This window comes from Cloeon dipterum, chromosome 3 (genome assembly GCF_949628265.1).
Source record: "Cloeon dipterum chromosome 3, ieCloDipt1.1, whole genome shotgun sequence".
Lineage (NCBI taxonomy): Eukaryota > Metazoa > Arthropoda > Insecta > Ephemeroptera > Baetidae > Cloeon > Cloeon dipterum.
Window position 1 is genome coordinate 35,934,204 of NC_088788.1, and position 20,416 is coordinate 35,954,619.

General features: G+C 38.9%; 2 protein-coding genes and 3 non-coding genes across 5 annotated transcripts; 2 read left to right on the top strand and 3 right to left on the bottom strand.

The window, feature by feature from the left end:
* Positions 1-7,005: 7,005 nt before the first annotated feature.
* TRNAS-AGA (transfer RNA serine (anticodon AGA)) lies at positions 7,006-7,087 on the bottom strand. Its single transcript has one exon. It is a non-coding gene; the product is annotated as a tRNA-Ser (tRNA).
* A 229-nt stretch (positions 7,088-7,316) lies between these two features.
* On the top strand, positions 7,317-7,389 carry TRNAR-ACG (transfer RNA arginine (anticodon ACG)). The gene has a single exon. It is a non-coding gene; the product is annotated as a tRNA-Arg (tRNA).
* A 1,505-nt stretch (positions 7,390-8,894) lies between these two features.
* Positions 8,895-8,976, top strand: TRNAS-AGA (transfer RNA serine (anticodon AGA)). The gene has a single exon. It is a non-coding gene; the product is annotated as a tRNA-Ser (tRNA).
* A 626-nt stretch (positions 8,977-9,602) lies between these two features.
* Positions 9,603-12,774, bottom strand: Prosalpha5 (proteasome alpha5 subunit). The gene is made up of 5 exons (XM_065485089.1): positions 12,685-12,774; positions 12,381-12,449; positions 11,996-12,328; positions 11,778-11,939; positions 9,603-9,939 (listed from the first exon to the last, which is right to left on the bottom strand). The coding sequence occupies exons 2-5, from the start codon at positions 12,447-12,449 to the stop codon at positions 9,772-9,774; spliced, it is 732 nt and encodes a 243-aa protein (XP_065341161.1). The 5' UTR covers positions 12,685-12,774; the 3' UTR covers positions 9,603-9,771.
* A 589-nt stretch (positions 12,775-13,363) lies between these two features.
* Positions 13,364-17,637, bottom strand: Mon1 (vacuolar fusion protein MON1 homolog). Its single transcript, XM_065484985.1, has 8 exons — positions 17,277-17,637; positions 17,063-17,220; positions 16,794-16,994; positions 16,496-16,739; positions 16,263-16,438; positions 16,090-16,210; positions 13,832-14,113; positions 13,364-13,766 (listed from the first exon to the last, which is right to left on the bottom strand). The coding sequence occupies exons 1-8, from the start codon at positions 17,565-17,567 to the stop codon at positions 13,626-13,628; spliced, it is 1,614 nt and encodes a 537-aa protein (XP_065341057.1). The 5' UTR covers positions 17,568-17,637; the 3' UTR covers positions 13,364-13,625.
* Positions 17,638-20,416: the final 2,779 nt, after the last annotated feature.

Here is a 20,416-nt window from a genome sequence, read left to right on the forward strand (position 1 = left end):
GAGGAATCGAAATCTGTCAAGAAATGTGGTCAAGCGCTGGAAACGTTGGAGAAAATTGGAAACATTTGAATTTTTAAAGTAGTTATTTTTTATTGTTGCTAAACAACTCCTTGCATAAAACAATTAAAATGAATTTCAATTGGTGACCTGTATCGATCCACTCTCTAACCAAGCCAATCCTGCTTTAACCTCAATAAGCAGCTGCAGTGAATTATTTATTTCAACTTTTAAATCTTTAAAAAAATAAAGAAAAATTATGTTTCATGATATTTAGCTTTCAAAGCTTTGAAGAAAATAAAAAGCTAAACTTTTTAACCACTTTTGAGAGGGCTAATTTCATTTTCAAGTCGTTTCGCAAGCAATTAGACCATTGCAATTAATTCTCAATTTTAACCCTTCGTTTCATCTGCACAATCCGTTGCAATATACAATATTTGCTTTAACCGTCGTAATGCCTATAATTTCGGCCAAACGCGCGTCGTCCCATCAAATGAATATCATTCTTTATTTTTTATAATATCAAACGTAAGTCTATGTGTATATCTTGCCGCACCGATCTTCCTCGCGCGCCACAAAAAGAGAATTAAGAACACGCGATACCCTTTACGGACGGGCCATTTAGAGAGTAAACGCACTGCTTTTATGGCGATCATCATCGTCTTAATGCAGACAAAAAACTAGAGCGTAGCTTATTCACAGAGAAATGCATAAAACAAAATATTAACCTCACACACAAGTGGAGATTCTTTCGAGAGATGAACGCGTGTGTCATTTTTTGTTGCACTTATCCCAATGTATGGCCTAACTTTATCGGGCTCGCCTATCTGGCTGAGCTTCGATGCTTTCTAAACTGGAAAAGGGTTATCTCTATAAAGAAAAAAATTAAGTAAATTGGAAAATTCCAATTCTCAGCTTGTTTAAACGTGACAGTCGGTTTCAGGTTATATCACTTTGTTATTTATGTGAAAATTATTAAAACATGATTTGATATTCAAAGCACATAGTTTGCATCGATAAATTTTGCTTTTATTACCAGAAGCGAAAAAATTGACACGTAGCGTTCGCACAAATTGATCGACATTCGAAATTCCAATAAACATCGCTTTAATCGTCCTCCTCTGTAATTATGCAAATGAACTTCCAGAGCCTAGTTTTGGTCAAAGTGCGGGTTTACGCATCTGTGACTATGTAATTTGAGTCGCATAAATTTCGGAAAATCAGGACTAGTGAAATAATTTGTGTCATTGGAAGCGCGGTTTCTTGTTGCAGGCCGACAAGCAATATTCTACATGTTAATTACCACAAAATCGACACCGTCGCTTCGAGCTGTCGCATTATTGAGAGCCATTGGAATGTTGTGCAAGGGATTAAAATTCAGTAGTTCCAAGAGAGGCTGCTTCCTTGCCTATAAATCTTGGCGGCCAGTTTGAAGGTTAATATAAAATCAAGCAGCATCAGAGGCAGGGGAATACCGATGGCACGAGCCACCACCGCTCTGCTTTTATCTTTTTATGGCCATGCGGCGGCACACACTGGCCAAAGTAAAAATTATGATTTGGTACTGCCACTGATTAAAATATAAATCAAAAGGCTAGATTAAGAAACTGGATATTAGCCACTTGCTCCCTGAATAAAACACCAATTCAAGGATGTCGTTTCCATCCGTATAGATTGAATATCACGAGCAAGACACGGAATCATGTTTTGGATTAACGATATAATATCTCTCTGATTCAGCATTATCTGCCCCTAATAATATTCTTTAATTTTTTTTGCTTGTAGCTGAATCGCAGCTGACTAATTTCTAAACTAACGTGTGATCAGTTCACTCTTGGCCAATATTTCCATTTATTTTATTTTGCACATGATAGAAGCCACTTCTCCTGCAAAAAATATTTTTTAAATTTATTTCGAATCAAATTTCGGTATCATTTGGATTTTAAATTAAAAACTATTGTAGCTTAGAAAGAATAGGATGGTTATTTGGACCGACTAATCAAGCACAATGAATAAGCCCTGGCAATATTACCAAAAATTTGTTTAGGGGAAGTTGAGGAGAGTCGAACGGTGTGCAATTTTTGCAATTTTGACTGTCAGAACCCAAGATTTGGTGGTAAAAATGTAAAAATATTGTGTTATTTGTCGCGCGAAGCCAATTTATGGCGATAAATATTGTTGTGGGCGTTCAATAGGTCTAAAATAATGTCTAGTCCTAGATAATATGGTTCAAAGGTGAAATAGTCGATTCCTCACATACCGAGGCTAATTATTAATTTTTTAGAAAAAATAATTAATCATGCGTGAGAACAGGTTTTCGCCAAACTGAACAAATTAGACTGTTTTAGACGATTCCGAGTTTAGTTTATCTGGCTTAAAATTGCATGATATAACCTCATGATGATTTGAAGCTCAGAATAGAAAGAGTTGAACGTCTAAAATCAACAGCCCTACTTGGATCATAATTTTAGTTATTTGATTCATTTTTAGCCAGATTAACTACCATACCTTCACGCACATTGACTAAAAGCTGAAATGATGAATCGAGCCCGCAGAGTCACAGTTTTAACTTATTCCCACACCCGGGAGTCGGTGAACGCCTGATAAAAAGGCTTTGCTCGCCGCGTATACAATGGAACACAAATCAAAATCCGTGTGGTGGCTGAGCGCATCTCAACACGTGCTCAAACGCTTTTCGTCGTAAAACGTGGAAATTTACGAGCAGACAAAAGCAGCTTACAAACACACAGTGCAGCCAATCCGCTCTGTCATAATAACTAAAAAAATCTTTATCTGGCAAACGCAATGACATATTGATCCTCATGTAATCCAATTAATAATGTTTTGAGGTCACTCATGTATGCGAGTCGGCAGCCGGCTGGAACAGCTCTTCAACCCCCGTCCGGCGGCCCACCCCGTCGCAGCAGCGGGGTGACGAGTTGCGCGCAGATGTCGTAATGAGATAATTGCTTTCCCACCGGCAGGCCAGGCCGGCCCACTCTGCTCTGCGAGTCGAAAAGCCAGCCAGCCAGTGTACCAAACGCATGTATATATACAGATAAAAAGGTCACGTCTGTTGATGCAACACTCGTCAATCCTACTGCCAGGGATTATGGTTGTTTCAATTGGATTCACACCCCGGGCTGCGAGAGAAGCAGAGAAGAGAGGGTTGCGCCACTAGCCGTTATTGCTTAACACTCCAATAAACACGAAGAATGGGATGCGCATTTCGCGAAAATGAGTTTATGCGACACTCGCCTTTTTATTGCGGTGGCACGGTTGGAAGTTGGAAGGGTCTGATCAAATTTGGAACGGATCGCTTTTGACTAAAGTAGAGCTTTGCAAGCCAATAATTAAGAATTAATTTAGCAACAGTTTGAAATAATCAAATCATGACCGAGGGTAGTTCAATTTCAGATTTTACCAAATTTCTCGAAAAATTAACTGATTTTTCGCTTGATTTCGATTCCTTCTCGTGGCAATCTATCCAATGGTGTGCGAATTTTAAGGAATGTGAAATAGATCGTCAGACAGTGCTTGATTAGCATGCAAAAGTTTGAGCCGTTTTTCTAACAAATTTTAATGGCATTCTGCAGGATATTTTTAGCATAATCCTATTTTTTAGAGAATTTTTTACTGTTAAATTTCAAATATTAGAAAGCAAACAAATTGTCATTGTCTTGAAGAAAGCAATGTGAATGGGATATAAAAAGAAATCTTCGTTGTTTGCTTTGAGAAGTGGGAGAAATGAATATATTTAAATATCATATCTCGCCAAGCCCTTTTGGAGTATTTATTAAATTAGACGCTTGGCTGGTTATAAATTTTTAAACGCGAGCGCCTAGTGAACTGCATAATAATAATCAATGGAGAAGACGCACCTTTCCACTCCGTTATAGCGGACGGAAATCTTCTACTCTCTCAGCTGAATGCGTATATTAATGAGGAAACACACCGCTTTAATGTAACATTATAATTATGATATCCCCGTTTGGGCAAGCACAGAAATCGGTCGGCAAGCTGCGTTTATGGCACCCTATAAATTACAGGAGCCACTCGTAAATCGGCCTATTTCATTTAACGATGCACTAACAATTAATCAGCGATCGTTTTAGAGATTAGGCCAACAAAATAATTTATGCTCTTCACAGCAATTTTCTATCCTTTCGGAACGGATTTTGCCATAATTTGGAAATTTAGGTGGCCACACACAGCCGATCAGGGGTAGACAATTACTTTAAAAGCGCACCCTTTCACTAATGTCGGCACTTTGAAGTCAAAATAATGAAAGATTTGACTGCAACATCAGTAAAATTGCTTTAAATAAAAGCAATCAAATGGCCAAAATTGAAAATAAAATTGTTATGCCGTTTATTTGGTAGAAAGAAACGCAATTCTTAAAACTCATCGTAAAAAAGCTTTAATTTAAAATTCAAAGAGACAAAGTGTTATTTATTATTTACTGGATCAACCAAAATTTATTAAATTTCACTGCACACGTAGTTTGTTCTGTTCATACAGGAAAGACACTGATGAAATATTTCAGCAACATGAGAGTGTCATAGGAGCTAAAATGAATATTCTGTCGTTTGAGTTGGATTTGCGGCGCTTAGTGAGAACCGGCGGCCGTCATTTGTTCCATTGCGCCGCTGTGGAGAATGGAAACGCAATTTTATTCGCGCTGATAGATAATGTTGCCTGGCGACCGGAGCATACAAATATACGTAGTGTGTGTGAATCTGCCGGGTGCCGAGCGAGCGCAGGGGTTGGCGGGCGATAATGAGGGCGAGGAGCGAGGGTGTCTAATCCCGGCGCTCTAGAACGACTCCACGCGGCTGCGGGTACGCTGATAAGCGCCGCCTTCGCGCTTCAATGACGTCAAAGGGCCTCTCGAGGGAACGTGCCCCGGTACACACCCCGGCACACCGACTAGCCACCCCTGGACGAGTCCCTGTCTAATTGACTTTCAGGCCGCCATGTTTTGCCATTTGAATTACGAAAAACTCCACTACATAAAAATTGGTTCCAGAAGAACATCTTTATTTAAAAGCCCTTTTTAGCTATTAAAAAACGTTTAATGTTTCTAACTAATTCAAAACGTTTTAAATCGTCCTGCGTTGTTTAAAACAGGAATGTCAAATTTCCAAATTCCAGTTATAAAAGTACAAAAATCACCTCCATTAAAAATATTCACCTTTCGAGTCTGGGGATGAAATTATAGCCAATAGGAGTTCAGGGTGAGGGGTGAGCACCCTAAAAATTATTCCGTTCACCAGGGGAAGTCAAGCCAAGTCGAACGGTGTGCAGTTTTTGCATTTCTGACCATTAGAATCCGAGATTTAGCCTTCAAAACATTTGAAAATGTTGAAAAAAATTGTTTTTAAAATTCAAATTAGAGTTAAACAAGAGGTAGAGTCAAACAAAGCCAAATATCACTATGAAATTTTCGCACACTCCACATTTAATAAATATCTAAGACCTGAAGCTCATATGTCACTCTCATAATACGTTTGTGAAAGTTGCTTGTTAATCCTTGTAATGCCTTCTCTTTCATTCGATTCAAATTAAAACCCAATAAAAATTATGGTTCACAGAGGCAGCGCATCACCACTAATGCGCAAATGAATTACTTTCACTTTTAGTACATGTGGCCCCAATTGAATTAACTTTTAATGCTTTTTATGAACAGATTCGGTGCAATTTTCAGGTTGTGAAACTATACAGCCAAAAAGCTCGCTTGCTTATACTTCCAAGTGTGTCATGACTCATGAGCGAGATAAATTGGCCAATAAAACAATTTGAATATGCATCTTTTGCAAAAAAAATACTTACATTCCATCAATTTATAACATTTCAAGAAAATCTGTTCATGCAAAATAAATAGCAGAATATATGATTAAAACGGTAGCAAGCTTGGCAATCAGGCATTTGATCAATAGAGAGGCTGCTCTCCTCATTTTGATTTGTAGATTTGCGAATGATTGCCGATAAGATCAACAACTTGAGCTGATTGAGTCATGCGTTTCATATCGCAATATTATAATTTTAAAGAAGGTTAAAAAAGACGCAACATATTAAAACATTACTTTATGGAAATGTGCACTATCACCGAGAAAATCTGGAAAGAAAAAATATTGCGAGAATATCAAGTACTTTATTCAAGCAATAAAGTAAGAGCTGCTCGTCCACGCACGTGTTCTTTCAAACGGCATGGTAGATATCACGCACAGACCACACGGACTCACACACCAGTTGCTTCGTATACACATATATTTTTTGGAAGGCCAGCCAGCGGCTCAATTTTTACCTCCCAAAGCGGCACCGCCGGTCGCGTCGAGTGATATAGGCAACCAGCACGAACGGAGTGTCTGGCTGTTTGCATACACGGTCAAATTACAAGGAGCTTGGCTTTTTTCAGTTTATGACAACCTCATTGCGCTTATTCTCTCGTTATTGACATCTTTGAGTTATTTTTTTTTTTAACATGAACTAAAATCGAGATGGTTTAAAATATTCACTATTCGACTCGGGGGATGAGATTATGGCCAATAGGGGTTGAGGGGTAAAGGGTTAGTGTGAGTACAAAAAAAACTATTCAGCTCACCAGAGGAAGTCAAGCCAAGTCGAATGGTGTGTGGTTTGTGCATTTTTTTTTTGAAAATCAAAATTGAATATCTTGAAAATATATGAAGCCGAACAGCACCCTGAAAGATTCACACAAGTGTACACGTACCCTGAGTTCACTTTTGAGGGTCGTTTCAGGATTTTGGATTTTCAAAATCCAAAAAACACCTGGAAATTTCCAAAATGAGCCTTGTTGACGTTTGACCTTGACCGATGACCTCCAGTTTAGTATTCATTCGATCGGGCTTGACGAGAGGAGTTCAACGCACACCTTAACTGTTAAATTGCAAGAACTCGCTCTCAAGAAATTATCAAACATGATGTCCCATAAAACCTGCAAAAATAAAAATACTTGGTTTATAGACCAAAAATTATCAAAATATTCGCAGTCGGTAGGACTCGAACCTACGCTCCCAGAGGGAATCTGATTTCTAGTCAGACGCCTTAACCACTCGGCCACGACTGCTGGTTGAAAGGTGCGGACGAAGGTTCAATCGATAATCATTTGCTACTTGGAGACCAAATTATCAAAGCTTGATTTATAAAATTAAAGTACGGGACATGATGATGCTATTTAATGCTGTCCCAAATCCTGTAGAAAGGAACCAAGAAAAAAATCTATTTTTAAATTTAGAAAGAATTTTAAATAGCTTTGAGGGTTGGCAGCGTACGGCAGTTTTCATGCAAATCAGAACGGTCCTGTGGCGCAATGGATAACGCGTCTGACTACGGATCAGAAGATTGCAGGTTCGAATCCTGCCAGGATCGATGTGTTTTTGTTTTAAATTCAATGAAGAGTTAAATAATCTCAAAATTCATCAGCATCAGTTTTTTTGAAAATTTAATTAAGTTTTCTTTGGCAATTTGAATTCAGTTTGCCGGTGGTTGTACAAGCCTGCAGAAGCATGGCCGTAATGGAAACTGGTCGATTTAATTGGAACGGAGGCGCAGAGTGTTGGTTCGCCCGCCTGCCTGCCTTCTCTCCCTGGGGAACGCCGTATCAATTGGCACCACCACTGTGCTGAAATTCCATTCAGCGCGGCGCAGCTCTGCTCGTGTCAGATTAAAACTCTTCAGCACGACGTTTGCTCGCTCACACTCTATTCCATTCCATTCTATACGCCCCGCTTTCCAATTTATCTGCACAAAGCCACGCCAACTTCATTCGCAGTGTGTGTCACTGTCCGAGCGGGACGTGCGAATGAACGGACAATGCGCCGCGCTGCGTGCGTGTATATTTGTATTCATTTCCTTTGCGGATTAAATGAGAAACAGTTGGCGCGGCTTAATTACAAATTTTTCTAAATTAACACTGCAATTTAATCATACTTTTGGTTTTGCCAATCGTTTGGCTCGGGGTATAATTACCAAATAACTCGGTCGACATTTCAACACAAAAATCGGCGGAGTAGTAAAAACGGCCACTTTGGCGGGTTTTTGTCTGAAACCTAGCAAAAGTGCGACAGGAGTGCCGGCGACCAATCAGAGAAGGGAGACGTGGATCCAGACAGCAGCGCCACAGTGATAGCCTGTGGAAGCGAAGTGTAAAAAAATGACACAAGTAGTCTAGCTGCTTGATGGCCTGCCTGGTTACTTGCACTGGTTGGCACTGTGGCGCTGCTGTCTCGATCTCATACCCTTCTCTGATTGGTCGCCGGCGTTTTGAAGCACTTTTTGCTGTGTTCAGTTCAGACGAAAAACTGTCAAAGTACATAACGGTTTTGTTACGTTTCCACCGATTTTTGGAATTTTCCGGTATTATACTTTAAAGAAAATATGCACCATTGTCTCTAAAACTATCAGGTGGTTTGAGGATAATTTATTGGATTTGTCAGAGGATCGAGGTACTAGCAATATAAGAACAAACTACATTAGACGTACTAAAAATAAAACATTTCTAACGAAAATAAAAGTAGAAATGCAATTTAAATTAAAATATTATCTTTTGAGCTTTTTCCGTTGTCGAATGATTTGAAAAGGGCAAATTAATATATTTAGCAGCATCTATCGAAAAACTGTAAAAAATCGGAAAATCACATCTAAAACTCAAAATCAGTAATTTGTTCATAGAATTGGATGCCTATGTAAGATTTTGTGTCAGAGATTTTTCTTTCTTTTTAGCTGTAGATAATTTTAAACACAATATTAAGTTAATTAGTGCGCCAATTAGCCAATGAAATTTTTTATAAGACTATTGGTTGTCAGCAAGGCTGACCCACAAATGAAAACACTTTCAAAGCCTGACGGAATTTCTGTTTCACTCTTCGTAAGCAGCAGTCGTGGCCGAGTGGTTAAGGCGTCTGACTAGAAATCAGATTCCCTCTGGGAGCGTAGGTTCGAGTCCTACCGACTGCGAAATTTTTTCAAAGTCTTTCCTGCGTTTATCATTGATTTTGAAATGTCGAACATTTTGCCAAAAGATTCAAAAGTTGTCAAGCAGCTTTGCATAAAAAAGATAAGCAAATGTCTTAATAGTAATAACATCTTCGTAAATTAATTTGTTTGTAAAATCAAGGTAATTGCCGAAATTGCTTTTATTTAATAACTGGGATTTAGCAGCAAAAACGAGCTCTGTAAATAAAAAAAAATCCAGCGGCAGTTTCAGCTGCTCGGAGTAGAACTGGTTTGTTTAAGATAGTTTGGTTAATGTGTTAGTCGGGCGCAACACGTGTCTTCCAATGGAGGAATAAAAATTTAGCTTCTTTCAGATGCGCGCCAGGTACGTTTTACCATATTTAACTCGGCATTGGGGTTCATTTACTTGCAAGTAGCCTTGTAGCCGCAGCAGGCAGGTGTTGCGCGCAAGACTGACTCTTAGATGTTTTAAGTGCTTAAAACTTCACATCAGGAATGATAAATACGCAAGGCGTGTTTTTAACCAACACAACTAATTCATTTAAGAAAGAATACTAATTTTATGCATTTTCGGGGATTTCCAGACATCTGCATCAAAGTCCACGATTAAAAGATATGGTAGCGTATTCCTTACAAGATAAAAACTTACGATTAATTTATTTGAAACCAATTCAAGAAATACAAAACCAGACCGAAGAAAGGTGAATAAATCTTGTAAGAATTAGATGAATCCGTTTCTCTTCACTTGAGCCAAAATGTAACGTAAGTAAGGTAAGCTGAAACGCAAGCAACCGTCTAGGCAATATTCTTGATAACTTCCTCCACCTCCTCTTTAGTGAACATGTGGAAAAGACGGTCCTTGGTGACCGTCACAAGCTCCACGTTTGTTGAGTTCAATTTTTCTTCCATCACTTGTTTCAGAATTGTGAGTGCGTGTGTGATTGCTTCTTGCAGAGTCATGCCCTACAAATTCAAGGGAAAATTTAGAATTAAACTTACGTCTTTTCATGGTTACACTTGATTTTAAAAATTTCAGAGCTAGATACTGGATTTGTCACTAAAAAGGAATTTAAAAAATATATAATGTACTAGAGGTCTCAGCCACGAGATTTAAGGCGCTGGCTGGCAGGACCGGATAATTTTTTACCCTTTTTCACCGGTGGCTGCCAACATGACCCAAAATTTGCATTTAAATTTTCAGTTGATATTGTTGTTTGAAAAAAAAGAAGCAAGAAAGTTTTGGTCTGCAAGTAAAACATAGGAAATAAATCAGCTTGCAGAATATCGTAACCCTTCTGAGGGATTTTTAATTATCTTCTGGCACGTCGAAAACGACCCATCGACAGATTTGTCTCATTGGTCAGTACCTAGAAACCAAAATTCAGCTCAATTGAGTAAAAATCAATTTTGATTTATGGGCCATTTCCGTCAAATCTAAAAAATCGCTTAAACCGTTGAATCGGAAAATTTCCATCACGAATTCAATGGTTTAACCAAAATCTAAATTGTAAAATCCTTAGAGTTTCCATGTATGTTTAGCGAGGTCTGCAAAAAATTTTAAATGCAGTACAGTGGAAAAACCCCTTATTTTCAATTTTTACCAGTTTCTTGCAGGCAATGTTTGCGCCTCAGTTTTCAATAACTGGCTCCTGACCTCGACTTGAAAATTTATAATTAAAACAATCTGCACGGTAGTGGAAATTTTGACCACTTTGACCGCAAATTTTAGATTTTCACAAGCAAAAAATCGAAAATATTCATTCTGTGCGCAAGAAATTGGTAAAAAAAATTGAGTGATTAAGCAAAAAATAATGCAACGCTGTGTTCAGGAAACTTAAAAAATTCCAAAAGTCACTTCCTTTATTTGAAACTGTTGGCAAATTTTCTGAATTTCGAAATTGAATGCAAAGAATCTTTGTTAAAAAGCTCTTTTAACTCGTTCTTAGATTCATATTACTCCCTACAAGACAGGCCATCGAAACATTTTTTTGAAACGTTGCCAGAAAAATGATGGACATTTTGTATCTCCCAAGAACAATTTGCTTGATATAGAAAGGAACATGTTTGCATCAGACATTTTGATGAGTTGCAAACGAATGCCATTATGTAGCATGTCATGATGCTAAGAAATTACAATTCACTGATTTGGAACTTTTTATTTATCTATTGAAGCAATGTAGGGTGCTTTACGAAAAGGTTTGAAGTCAATTGACAAATAATTTTGGGTCAGGTTTGCTTTCAAAACTTGATCGTTGATCAATTTACAAGGAATTCCGACCAAAATTAAAATTTTATTGCATCAGTTGTAGTTGTGCAGACTTCCATGCAATTGGAAGAAAATGAAAAATGACCGATGCAAAGTTTGTGCAAAGTGAGGTTGGTCCTTTAAAAATATGAAAAAAGTATTCATTGAAGTTTGGTCTTGACGAGACAAATCAATCGATATTTTGCAATATTTAATTTTTATGAATTTTTCCACCTCTGCTCCATTCAACCTGTTGGTCACAAGCTCACCAGGTCCCCGAGAGGCCGCAGAGGAGCTTAAGCCCAATTGTGGCCATCTTTTCGCCTCCCCGCAAATAAATCATTGATTGCAACACCAGACATTTGCCCCTAAAGCCGTTGGAACGTTGCGTAAACCAGCAAAGTGGTGCCTCCTACCAGCTTGTAGAGCTTTAAGAGCATTTAAAGTCACTTAATAAACCACCTTTAGCCAGAAATTTATCTCTTATTGCCATAAAACTCCAAAGAATGCCTTACGGCTGGTAGATTGCAGCTGTCAAAACTGCATTTTTAGTTACCTTATGGTAGACTTCTTGCAACTGTTGCTGGGCACCTTCACTGCCAGAACCAATAGCCTTGGCATCGAATTGAATATAAGTTCCAGACGGATCCATGTGAAACAGCTGAGGCCCCTTCTCATCACATCCAGCAAACAACATAGCTACTCCAAATGGTCGGCTCTGCGGGGCAAATACATCATTAGCACTGTTTATCAGTTGAAAATCAGCGAAATTACCATGGACGATCCACTGTCATCATCCGTGTCACCAAACTGAATGGCCAGGTTGGACACAGCCTGTGCAACAGACTCGACGCTCATCTTCTCGTTGTAGACGAACCAATGGTGCTGGGCCTCCACTCTGGCTTTGTCAATGAGGGTTCGAGAATCAGCGATCAAACCACTCACAGCACAACCAATGTGCTTGTCCACCTCCACGATCTTCTTGATTGTGGATGGCTCCATCAGTGACGAAGTGATTCTCTTCTCCACGGCTAAGACAATTCCCTCGGCGGTGGAAATGCCAATCGCGGTTGAGCCTAACTTAATAGCTTCAATGGCATATTCAACCTGAAATTCAATATTGAAACGCAGTGATAAAAAAATAACACCGTCATCATACCTGGAAAAGTCTTCCTTCCGGTGAGAATGTGTTGACACCACGGTCATATTCTGATCTGGTGAGAAACATCTGAAAAGTAATTTAGTCATTATTATTCATCTAGTCTTCAAAATACGTTTTTTTGTTTATTTCTAGACAAATTTATTCGAAAAGGTTTTTGAGGCTCCTACTCTCTGACGATTCTGACACCTTTATTTTGGTGCCATTAATAAATAAAATAGCGATTTCAAGTTGACAATTTCGTTATTTGTTAATCAAGCTAGAGAATTGCTTCCAGATTAAATAAATAATGTGGATTTTGTACCTTAAAATTTGAAGAAACCGGCTCGATTTGCAAGACTAAGCCGACACAATGCGTTTACTAAACAGCAAAACACAAGTCACCCTTCAAGGCTGCCAACCTACAAGAATAAATTCAGAATTTATTTAAGATGATATTTGAATTGGAAAGGTTCTCAACACACTCAAAGAGATTTAAAACTTCATGAAACATTTTATTATTTCTAAAATTTATTGCTGCAAAAGTTTAAATAATTTTTCGTATTAATTTTCACACCAGAACAGATCTCATTGGAATACTCTTATGTTGGTAGCAATGTTGGAGCAGTTGAATTCAAGTCAGCTGCGCGGCAGATTAAAATTATCTTTCTGAAGAATTCCTAACTTACTCCACTTACTCGAGAAATGTTGAAGAAATAATCGTACTGCTGCCATCGTTGCTTTAAAAAAAGCTGAGTGCATTTCATCTACTCTACACCACTTCTACAGCCCTAATCATGAATCATGAGCAAAGACACTCTGGGAGCATCATTACTAGATGAGGAAAGGCAAAAATGTGGGCCATTTTTTCAAATTCAAATATTTTGCCTCTTGATTAGATACATAAATATTATTACAATAAATAGACTCCAAGCAACATGATATTTCGAAAGTAAATTTGCTGCATAATTACATAAATGCATGGGCAATGAAATATTTTCATATCCATGGATTTAAAATCATAATTTATTGGCGAGTAACAAATTTAACAATAAACAAACTGTCTTCATAATGCTCAATATCGAGCTGCCTCATCCAGAGTTTCAGACTGCCACAAAAAGAACATAGAAATACTTTTTTAGTCATTAATGGAAGAGTTGACATTTTTTGTTGTTCTCTTTTGGCACGTGTGTTATTGCAACCTTCCAAAACTGAACATGGAATGAAAAAATCACAAGTATAGGAAACTATAAAATCCACCGTTCTTCAAAATGTTGGTGCATTGAGACTAAAAAGTCTATCCTCTTCTTTCTTCATCCATCGTAGCAATTTGTTGACAGCATTGATAGCATTTAATTTTGTTACCAAAGGCTCAAAAGCAGCGTACAACTCAAATCCACTCGTCACCTGCAGAGTATCAAAGGAAATTAGTTTTTTTTTTCTAAATAAAAAAGATAATTATTGACGTTTACCCATCCAAGCATAGCATCAGTCTCCAGCTGGTAAAACAGCAATTTCAACGGCCTAGAAGGGCTATGCAGCCTGTGATGCAGGGCTTGATACTGGCTCATTAGCCTTTCGGCATTCTCCTTCGTGTGGTAGGGCACTTGCAGGGCAGGGCTTGTGAACTGAGCAGTCGAGATTGCTTTGTAAAGGAAGTGCCTCAGCTCCGGGACGCCAACTTGTTCGATGGTCAAGCCTTCACTGCACACCGACTGGTTGATCGCTTCCAAACAGTTGTTTCTCCTCAGTCGCTACAATCAACAAGAAAATGGGAAAATAAAATTACGTGAAAAGTTAACGCTGACCAACCAATTTTTGTTCATATACTTCTGACCAAAAGCGAATGCTCCAAAATCCAATTTTTCCAATATTACCGGTTACGCCCTCTAACCCGGAACCTTGTTGCTATCTGAGACTCCGCATAACACAAAGAAAATTTTTTATTCATTTATTCATAATTTTGAATTTAAATTTATTTTAGAATATAGAAAAAACTTCAAATTGTCGTTTGGCGCCAATTTCGAATATTTTGAAGGAGTTGCGAGTTAAAGATCGTTAAAATAAATTCTCGAGCTAAACACAGCACATTTTGTTCCCTAAACTTGAATTATAGGGGAGAGTTCAAGTAGCTCTCGGCCGAGCCTGGCTCCTCGGCTGGCGTGCGCTGCGCAGCGCACGTCTACATGTGTTACTTTGATCTCAGTTGGCGTGCGTGCGCACGTCAACATGTACATATGTTACTTAGGTTTAAAGGTTGCTGGCCGCTGGCGAAACTCAGAGGTACCCTGAGCAAAGTCAGAAAGGCATTCAGCACCGAAAGGCGCTGGCTCCGTGCACATGCTCACTGACTCCAGGGAGTGGTCAGTTGAGTGGGGCCAGCTTAAAAAGTTTTGTTTTTTTTCCCGATCCATTCCTTAAATGAGATTTGTTGGTTTCTTATAAAATGGATGCGAGTAAAATATCCATTCGTGTTTACAGACAGGGGGTTCAAGAGTGTTTCAAAAGTGTTTATTGGGCATCCAGCGGAAGGTGCGTGACGTGACCCCCTCTGTTACCCAATAAGATGGTTTTTGCCAGTTTTCTCCGAAATTGACGGCGCTTGACCCTGTTTTCTCACGTGATTTGGAGTCCTCTGATCGAAATCTATTTGCCAGTGTGAGTCTTTCTTTAGCGAAATGCGGAATTTCAGTGAAAATCGCGATTGCAAAATTCCTTTGAGAATTCTCCATTTAAAACAATGCTAACTTTGAAGCAGATTTTCTCAAAAATTTACACCGCTTCCTGTCTATTTTTTGAACTGTACACGATCCTTACGACCTAATCTGTATGTATGTTAAGGTATTTTGCAGGAAAATTCACTATCATTCCTCCTCAAAAAAAATCATGCATTTTTTACATTCATCAATGGCATAAAAATTTAATTTTTATGAAGGAACGCACTGATGTGACCATAATCTCGTTCCTAACAACCCTGATGGCTTTCAAAGGGTGAAATCACACATATTCTGAAAGCTCTCGACTTGGCCTTTCCAACAGTGTGCAGATCTTGTGTGTGTATTTACAAATAGATGGCGATTTCATTGTACAGAAGTGTTACCTTCTCCTGTTCTCTGTATTGACCATGCTATAAAGAAATAAATTGAATTGAACTAATACAGGACCCGTCAGGCGTCGTACAAGTGGATAAAAATGCGAATTTAATGATACTGATCACTCGAGGGCTACCCTGACGCCGGGGTTTGATTTCTGACCTGTTCCAATGATCTTATCTAACCTAAGGTTCATGCTCCCAGGATAAAATCAACCGATCGTTCAATTTTTATTTTCTCTGTATTCACCTAAACTCCAAACCTTTGAGCCTCTATCTCAAAAACTTAAAGCTTGACCAACTTTAAAATTTCCATGCATGTTACATACACTTAGGGCAACATTTTGTGCCATAATTAGAAAAAAAATAAAGAGGTCATTTTTAAGATATTCAAAATTAAATAATAAACTCAATGTATCTTTTGGCACAAAGTTTGATGTTCTAGCTGAATTAGAACTTGAGTTAATCTAAGACTGAATTTTTTAAAAGACTGAAGATTTCACCCTGATATCCTGGGAAAACAGACTCCAAACTGAGCTATTTTGACACCTCTATAATAGCAAAAAGTGCGAAACTTTCGTGGAAACACCAATGAAGCGACTTAAAAACAGTTGGGAAGCCACAAAACTTGGGACATACCTCAGAAATTTTCTGCTTGGCTTCTGATAAAGTGAAAAATGCGTCTCGGTCAACGGTGAGCAGAAGAAGGCAAGCTTGGCAATCGTCGGCTAAGTAGGAAACGTGACCATGCAAATATCCACTGAAATGATGTTAGATAAGAATTAAAATTTCATCTAGGACTTGTTAAATACCTAGCATCGAATTTGGGGAGGCAAATCGGGGTCCAACTCTCTGCCGTCTTGAAGGATTCAGAGGAATTGACGAGGTTGAAAATCAGGTGCAAGTCCAGGGGGTGAATTATGTATTTCTTCATGCGGACTAAAGTGATGAGTTGGTTGTTGGCCAAAAGTATGGCAAAAACCAAATTCTGAAGTGGAAGAAATTGATTTACTTTATTTTAATTGAATGTCTAACCGAAGCGAACCTTAATTTTGCAGCACATGCTGGAGATGGTGTTGGAAATTTGGTCTCGAACTGTCGAGGCAAGAGGTAAACATCTTATTGCTCCGAGTAAAAAGGCCGGCTCCCTTTCTGTCAAGTCGAGCAGACTGTCCAGCAGTCTCTCAGCACCAGCGAGGAGCCTTCTTAAATCATAGTTGCGCCTTTGTTCATATATCCTTGTCAGCTGAGTTTTTGTCAACACGCTCACAATCTGGTTGTACACATACCTAGATTAATTATTAGCAATTAGAAGCTGTTTTATTAATTTTATCAATTCTCACATTAATTGTAAAACTAGCTGAGGTACGCTCTCTCCAGTCTTCGAGACAGACACTAAAATAACGTGGTCCTTGACAAGAAAAACAAAGTGACTATCACCAGCGTGAATTGAGCGGATCACATCGCCCTGGTTTGTTTCAACAAACGAAACCAAAGCCTGCATCACTCCAAAAATTGTAGCTAACTTGTCTTCGTTTCCATGCCTGAAATATTCAAGAAAGGAATTTAGTAGTATGAGAATGGGTTTTTTTTCGAGGTGTGCAAGACATACCTCGAATAGACAGGCTTCCCAGCCTTGCTAAGGATAAAAATATGTTTCTTCTGAGAGCGCCACTCCATGCTGTTCCAGCATTCCTCTTCTGGAGGCGTCGATGCCTCGTCCTGGTTGGTTACCTCTTCTGTTTTATTGCTAGCGTCTGTTGTCACAGTCTAAATAAAAAGTTTTAAATCAATAAATAAAGATAAGGCTGCTGTTATTGACTCACGTTCTCAGGTAGAGGAGCGTCCTCAACCAGGGACTCGCCCTCGTCCTCAGAGTTGACGGCGCACTCTTGCATTCCGTCCTGGATCTCGCTGATGGTGCTGGTTGTACTGCCAGGAACGTTTTTCTCGGTGAAGCTCGAGTCCATTTCCTGCTCGACCATCTCCTCGATGGAGCCGAACGCTATGAGCATTGTCTCGCGGCTCGCACCTGGCTCGCAGTTCTTGGGCACTTCCTCGGGTTCCTCGAGGTTGTCTTCTTCATTTGCAGGCTTCCCGTTCGCCGGTTTGTCCATGAAGGCATCTAATATTGCAATCCCAGGAGAAGCTAAGCACTCATTGCTGTGCAGAAAGCGAAAACACTCTTTTATTCTGATTTGGAAGGAGGATGTCAACACGCCCAGCTGTTTCGGTTGAGTTTCGGATCGGAGCTGTAGTGGAATCTGAGATATTTGAGTTTAAATAAGTAAAATGTGTATATTAATCATTGATTATACTTAATTTTTACATTTTAAGACTATTTAAGTTATATCTAAAGAATTGGTCGGAGAAACGAATAAGTTATTGAAAATTCCACTTTTCTCTTTTCTGATACTCTTATGAAGGAGCAGCCCGCCGTCTCTTTTGCTCTGGTGTGCAGCACGAAGCCTAACCTAACGTCATAACGAAGGCAGCAAGAAAAAATACAATATATTTGTTATCACAAATTACCCCTAACAAAAATTACTCTTCCTAAAAGCAGGAATAAAATCGGTGTAATTAGGACAAAATCGTATGAATTGTGCAAAAGTTGGGATTGAAACGGCACTAAAACGCTAGATCCAGCTTGATCCCCTGATTTTTCACTAAATTGGAAATAAATAACTTGGACAAAATTCGGTTAAATCAAAACTGAGTGTAAACTGAGTTGACAAAACTTTGTATCAAACAAACTGGCTGCGAGTCTAAAGGTCAAGGCCACAAAAATCGCTTTTTCAATGTATGAAAATTAAGGCCGGAAATTTTAAATTTTGAAATCGCCATTTGAAAATCAGGTTTACAATTGTCATAATCTAGAATGGCAATTTTTTTCTAATATTTTTAATAAGCACAACCTTTTTCGAGCCTTCAAAAATTGTTTGCACGATGCACGCCCGAATCTCACTCAGCTTCTAAAGGTTGGGTTTTCAAAAATCAAACACCACTAGACTACTCTTGACCTCCCCTAGATAGACAAAACAGTCTAAGGGTGTCAACCCTTCAACCCCCTTCTTGCACCATAAAAAATGGATTGTTTTCAATTTTTGTGCTTGCATCTCACTGCGCTACGGAGTTAGGTGTTTAGCACCTTGAAACAACATCAGTTCATCATGGGACGTGAGGAAGAGTCGAACGATCTGCAGTTTTTTTACTCTCATGGAGCCCGAAATTTACTCTGCGCCGACCTCCAAACTAAAAACACGATTTTCACCAAATCTCGGCTTCTCAGCATCAGATTTTCAAAAACTGCACACCGTTCGACTCGTAATGACCTCCCCTAGACAGCTAATGCAATTTAAGGGTGTCAACCCCTTTTTCACCCCTTCTAAAATGGTAAAAAATCATTTTTCACAGGTTGGAAGCAATCGACACGACTAATTAAGCGTGTAAACAAGTAAAAATCGCTAAAATTCTATGTGAACAGTCATGAGCCACCGTGTACAGCATTGAGTATGAGGTAAGGATGTGAGAAATGTAAAAAATAAACAATTACATATATCAATCGTCTGCTTCGTCATATTAAATTAATTGTGCTTTAAGTAATACCCAACATAGTATTATTTGTCCAGCAGGCTGTTTAAAAGAATATTTTCTATTATATTTAGTCTCAAATATATTAAAATGCATCTTTATTCCAAATTCTGCCCCTTATAATGTTTGAGGTGAAATTTACCGCTGCAGATGAAAAATGACACACATATATGATATTTGAAGTGCTTACATGAATATAGCATTAAATTGTCAAGTGGTCTACGTGCCATTCAAAAATTGGGAGTGTAAGTTACGTTAGCACACAATATGTCATATAGCTTTATGTAATACTTACGCGCATTTTGAGATATGATCATCACGGCGCACGAGGGCTTGCCTCTAATGGCCAAATGCCATTAATCAAAATTTTAGTTGAAAAGTAAGGAATGCCAGCTTATTTATTTAAATTCTAACCTTAAATAAGCAAAAGGTACGCAACTGAATTCTCATCCAGGATTTAAATCAAATCAAGTTCAAGGGTTCGCTGCGGCCATCCGATTCGTAAATCTAATTGACACGAAATTCAAATTTCCGGGTGAAACAAAGAAAATGAGACTAGCGACACTTCAAGAAAATGAAAAATATACTGCTGCCAGTTTATTACAAAAGACTAAATATTGTATGGTGATGTGTCATCTTTTGTCTTGGCAAGTATTAAAAAAAAGGAAGAGGTTAGTAGGGGTTTAACAATCGTGGTGTGAAATTTTGCGCTATCAAAAACATTATTTCGTACTCATCACTGTAAGAAAGGTCGAGTTCCAATCACAAAACAATTGTAGTCGAAGTTCTCCTGTTGCTCACAATGTATAGTGGTCGCTGTGGCTGCACGGCGAGGACCGGGTAGATGGTCTTGGGTGGACTCAGGGTGTCGAGGGTCCAAACCCGCCGCCCGTACGACGCCCGGGAAGGCTTCGCAGGCCGTCGATTCAAACAGTACAGAACGGCCCCGCAGGGCACCTGAGGTTACAAGAAATTTGTCAGAAAGCGGCCAAAAATAAATCAAGTGCCCAGAAGTCACTTGGGAAAATAGGAAGCCCAAAGATTAAAACTGTAACTTACGTAGTAGTACAGCTTAACAGTTAAATCGGATCCGACTCAGAATAGAAGTCGCAAGTTGGCTGAATGCACACCATCTACACGATGTGTGCTTCGCCAGTCAAGGGGTTTGGGCTTCTGACAAATTTACTTGCAGGCGAATACATATGCACTCGCCCCCACTTAGTGCCTGCTCAGGGTATAGGTTCGTCTATTTTAAATATAGGCGAAGGTGCACTCTTACAGCGAAAATTCACAATACATTGGTTCGCGCGAAACTTATACAATTCAAATTTTGATAGCGCTTGTGTGTAGGGGACATAGTGGAAGGAATAGAGTA

Excerpts from the sequence above, each read along its gene's own strand:
- Mon1 (XM_065484985.1), bottom strand. The coding sequence starts at position 17,567 with ATGGACAAACCGGCGAACGGGAAGCCTGCAAATGAAGAAGACAACCTC. Across the intron at positions 16,211-16,262 it reads CTCCCCAAATTCGATGCTAG|TGGATATTTGCATGGTCACG; the intron begins GTATTTAACAAG and ends ACATCATTTCAG. Across the intron at positions 14,114-16,089 it reads CCAAGCAGAAAATTTCTGAG|CGACTGAGGAGAAACAACTG; the intron begins GTATGTCCCAAG and ends TGTTGATTGTAG.
- Prosalpha5 (XM_065485089.1), bottom strand. The coding sequence starts at position 12,449 with ATGTTTCTCACCAGATCAGAATATGACCGTGGTGTCAACACATTCTCA. Across the intron at positions 11,940-11,995 it reads ATGACAGTGGATCGTCCATG|AGCCGACCATTTGGAGTAGC; the intron begins GTAATTTCGCTG and ends TTTGCCCCGCAG. Across the intron at positions 9,940-11,777 it reads TGCAAGAAGTCTACCATAAG|GGCATGACTCTGCAAGAAGC; the intron begins GTAACTAAAAAT and ends TTGAATTTGTAG.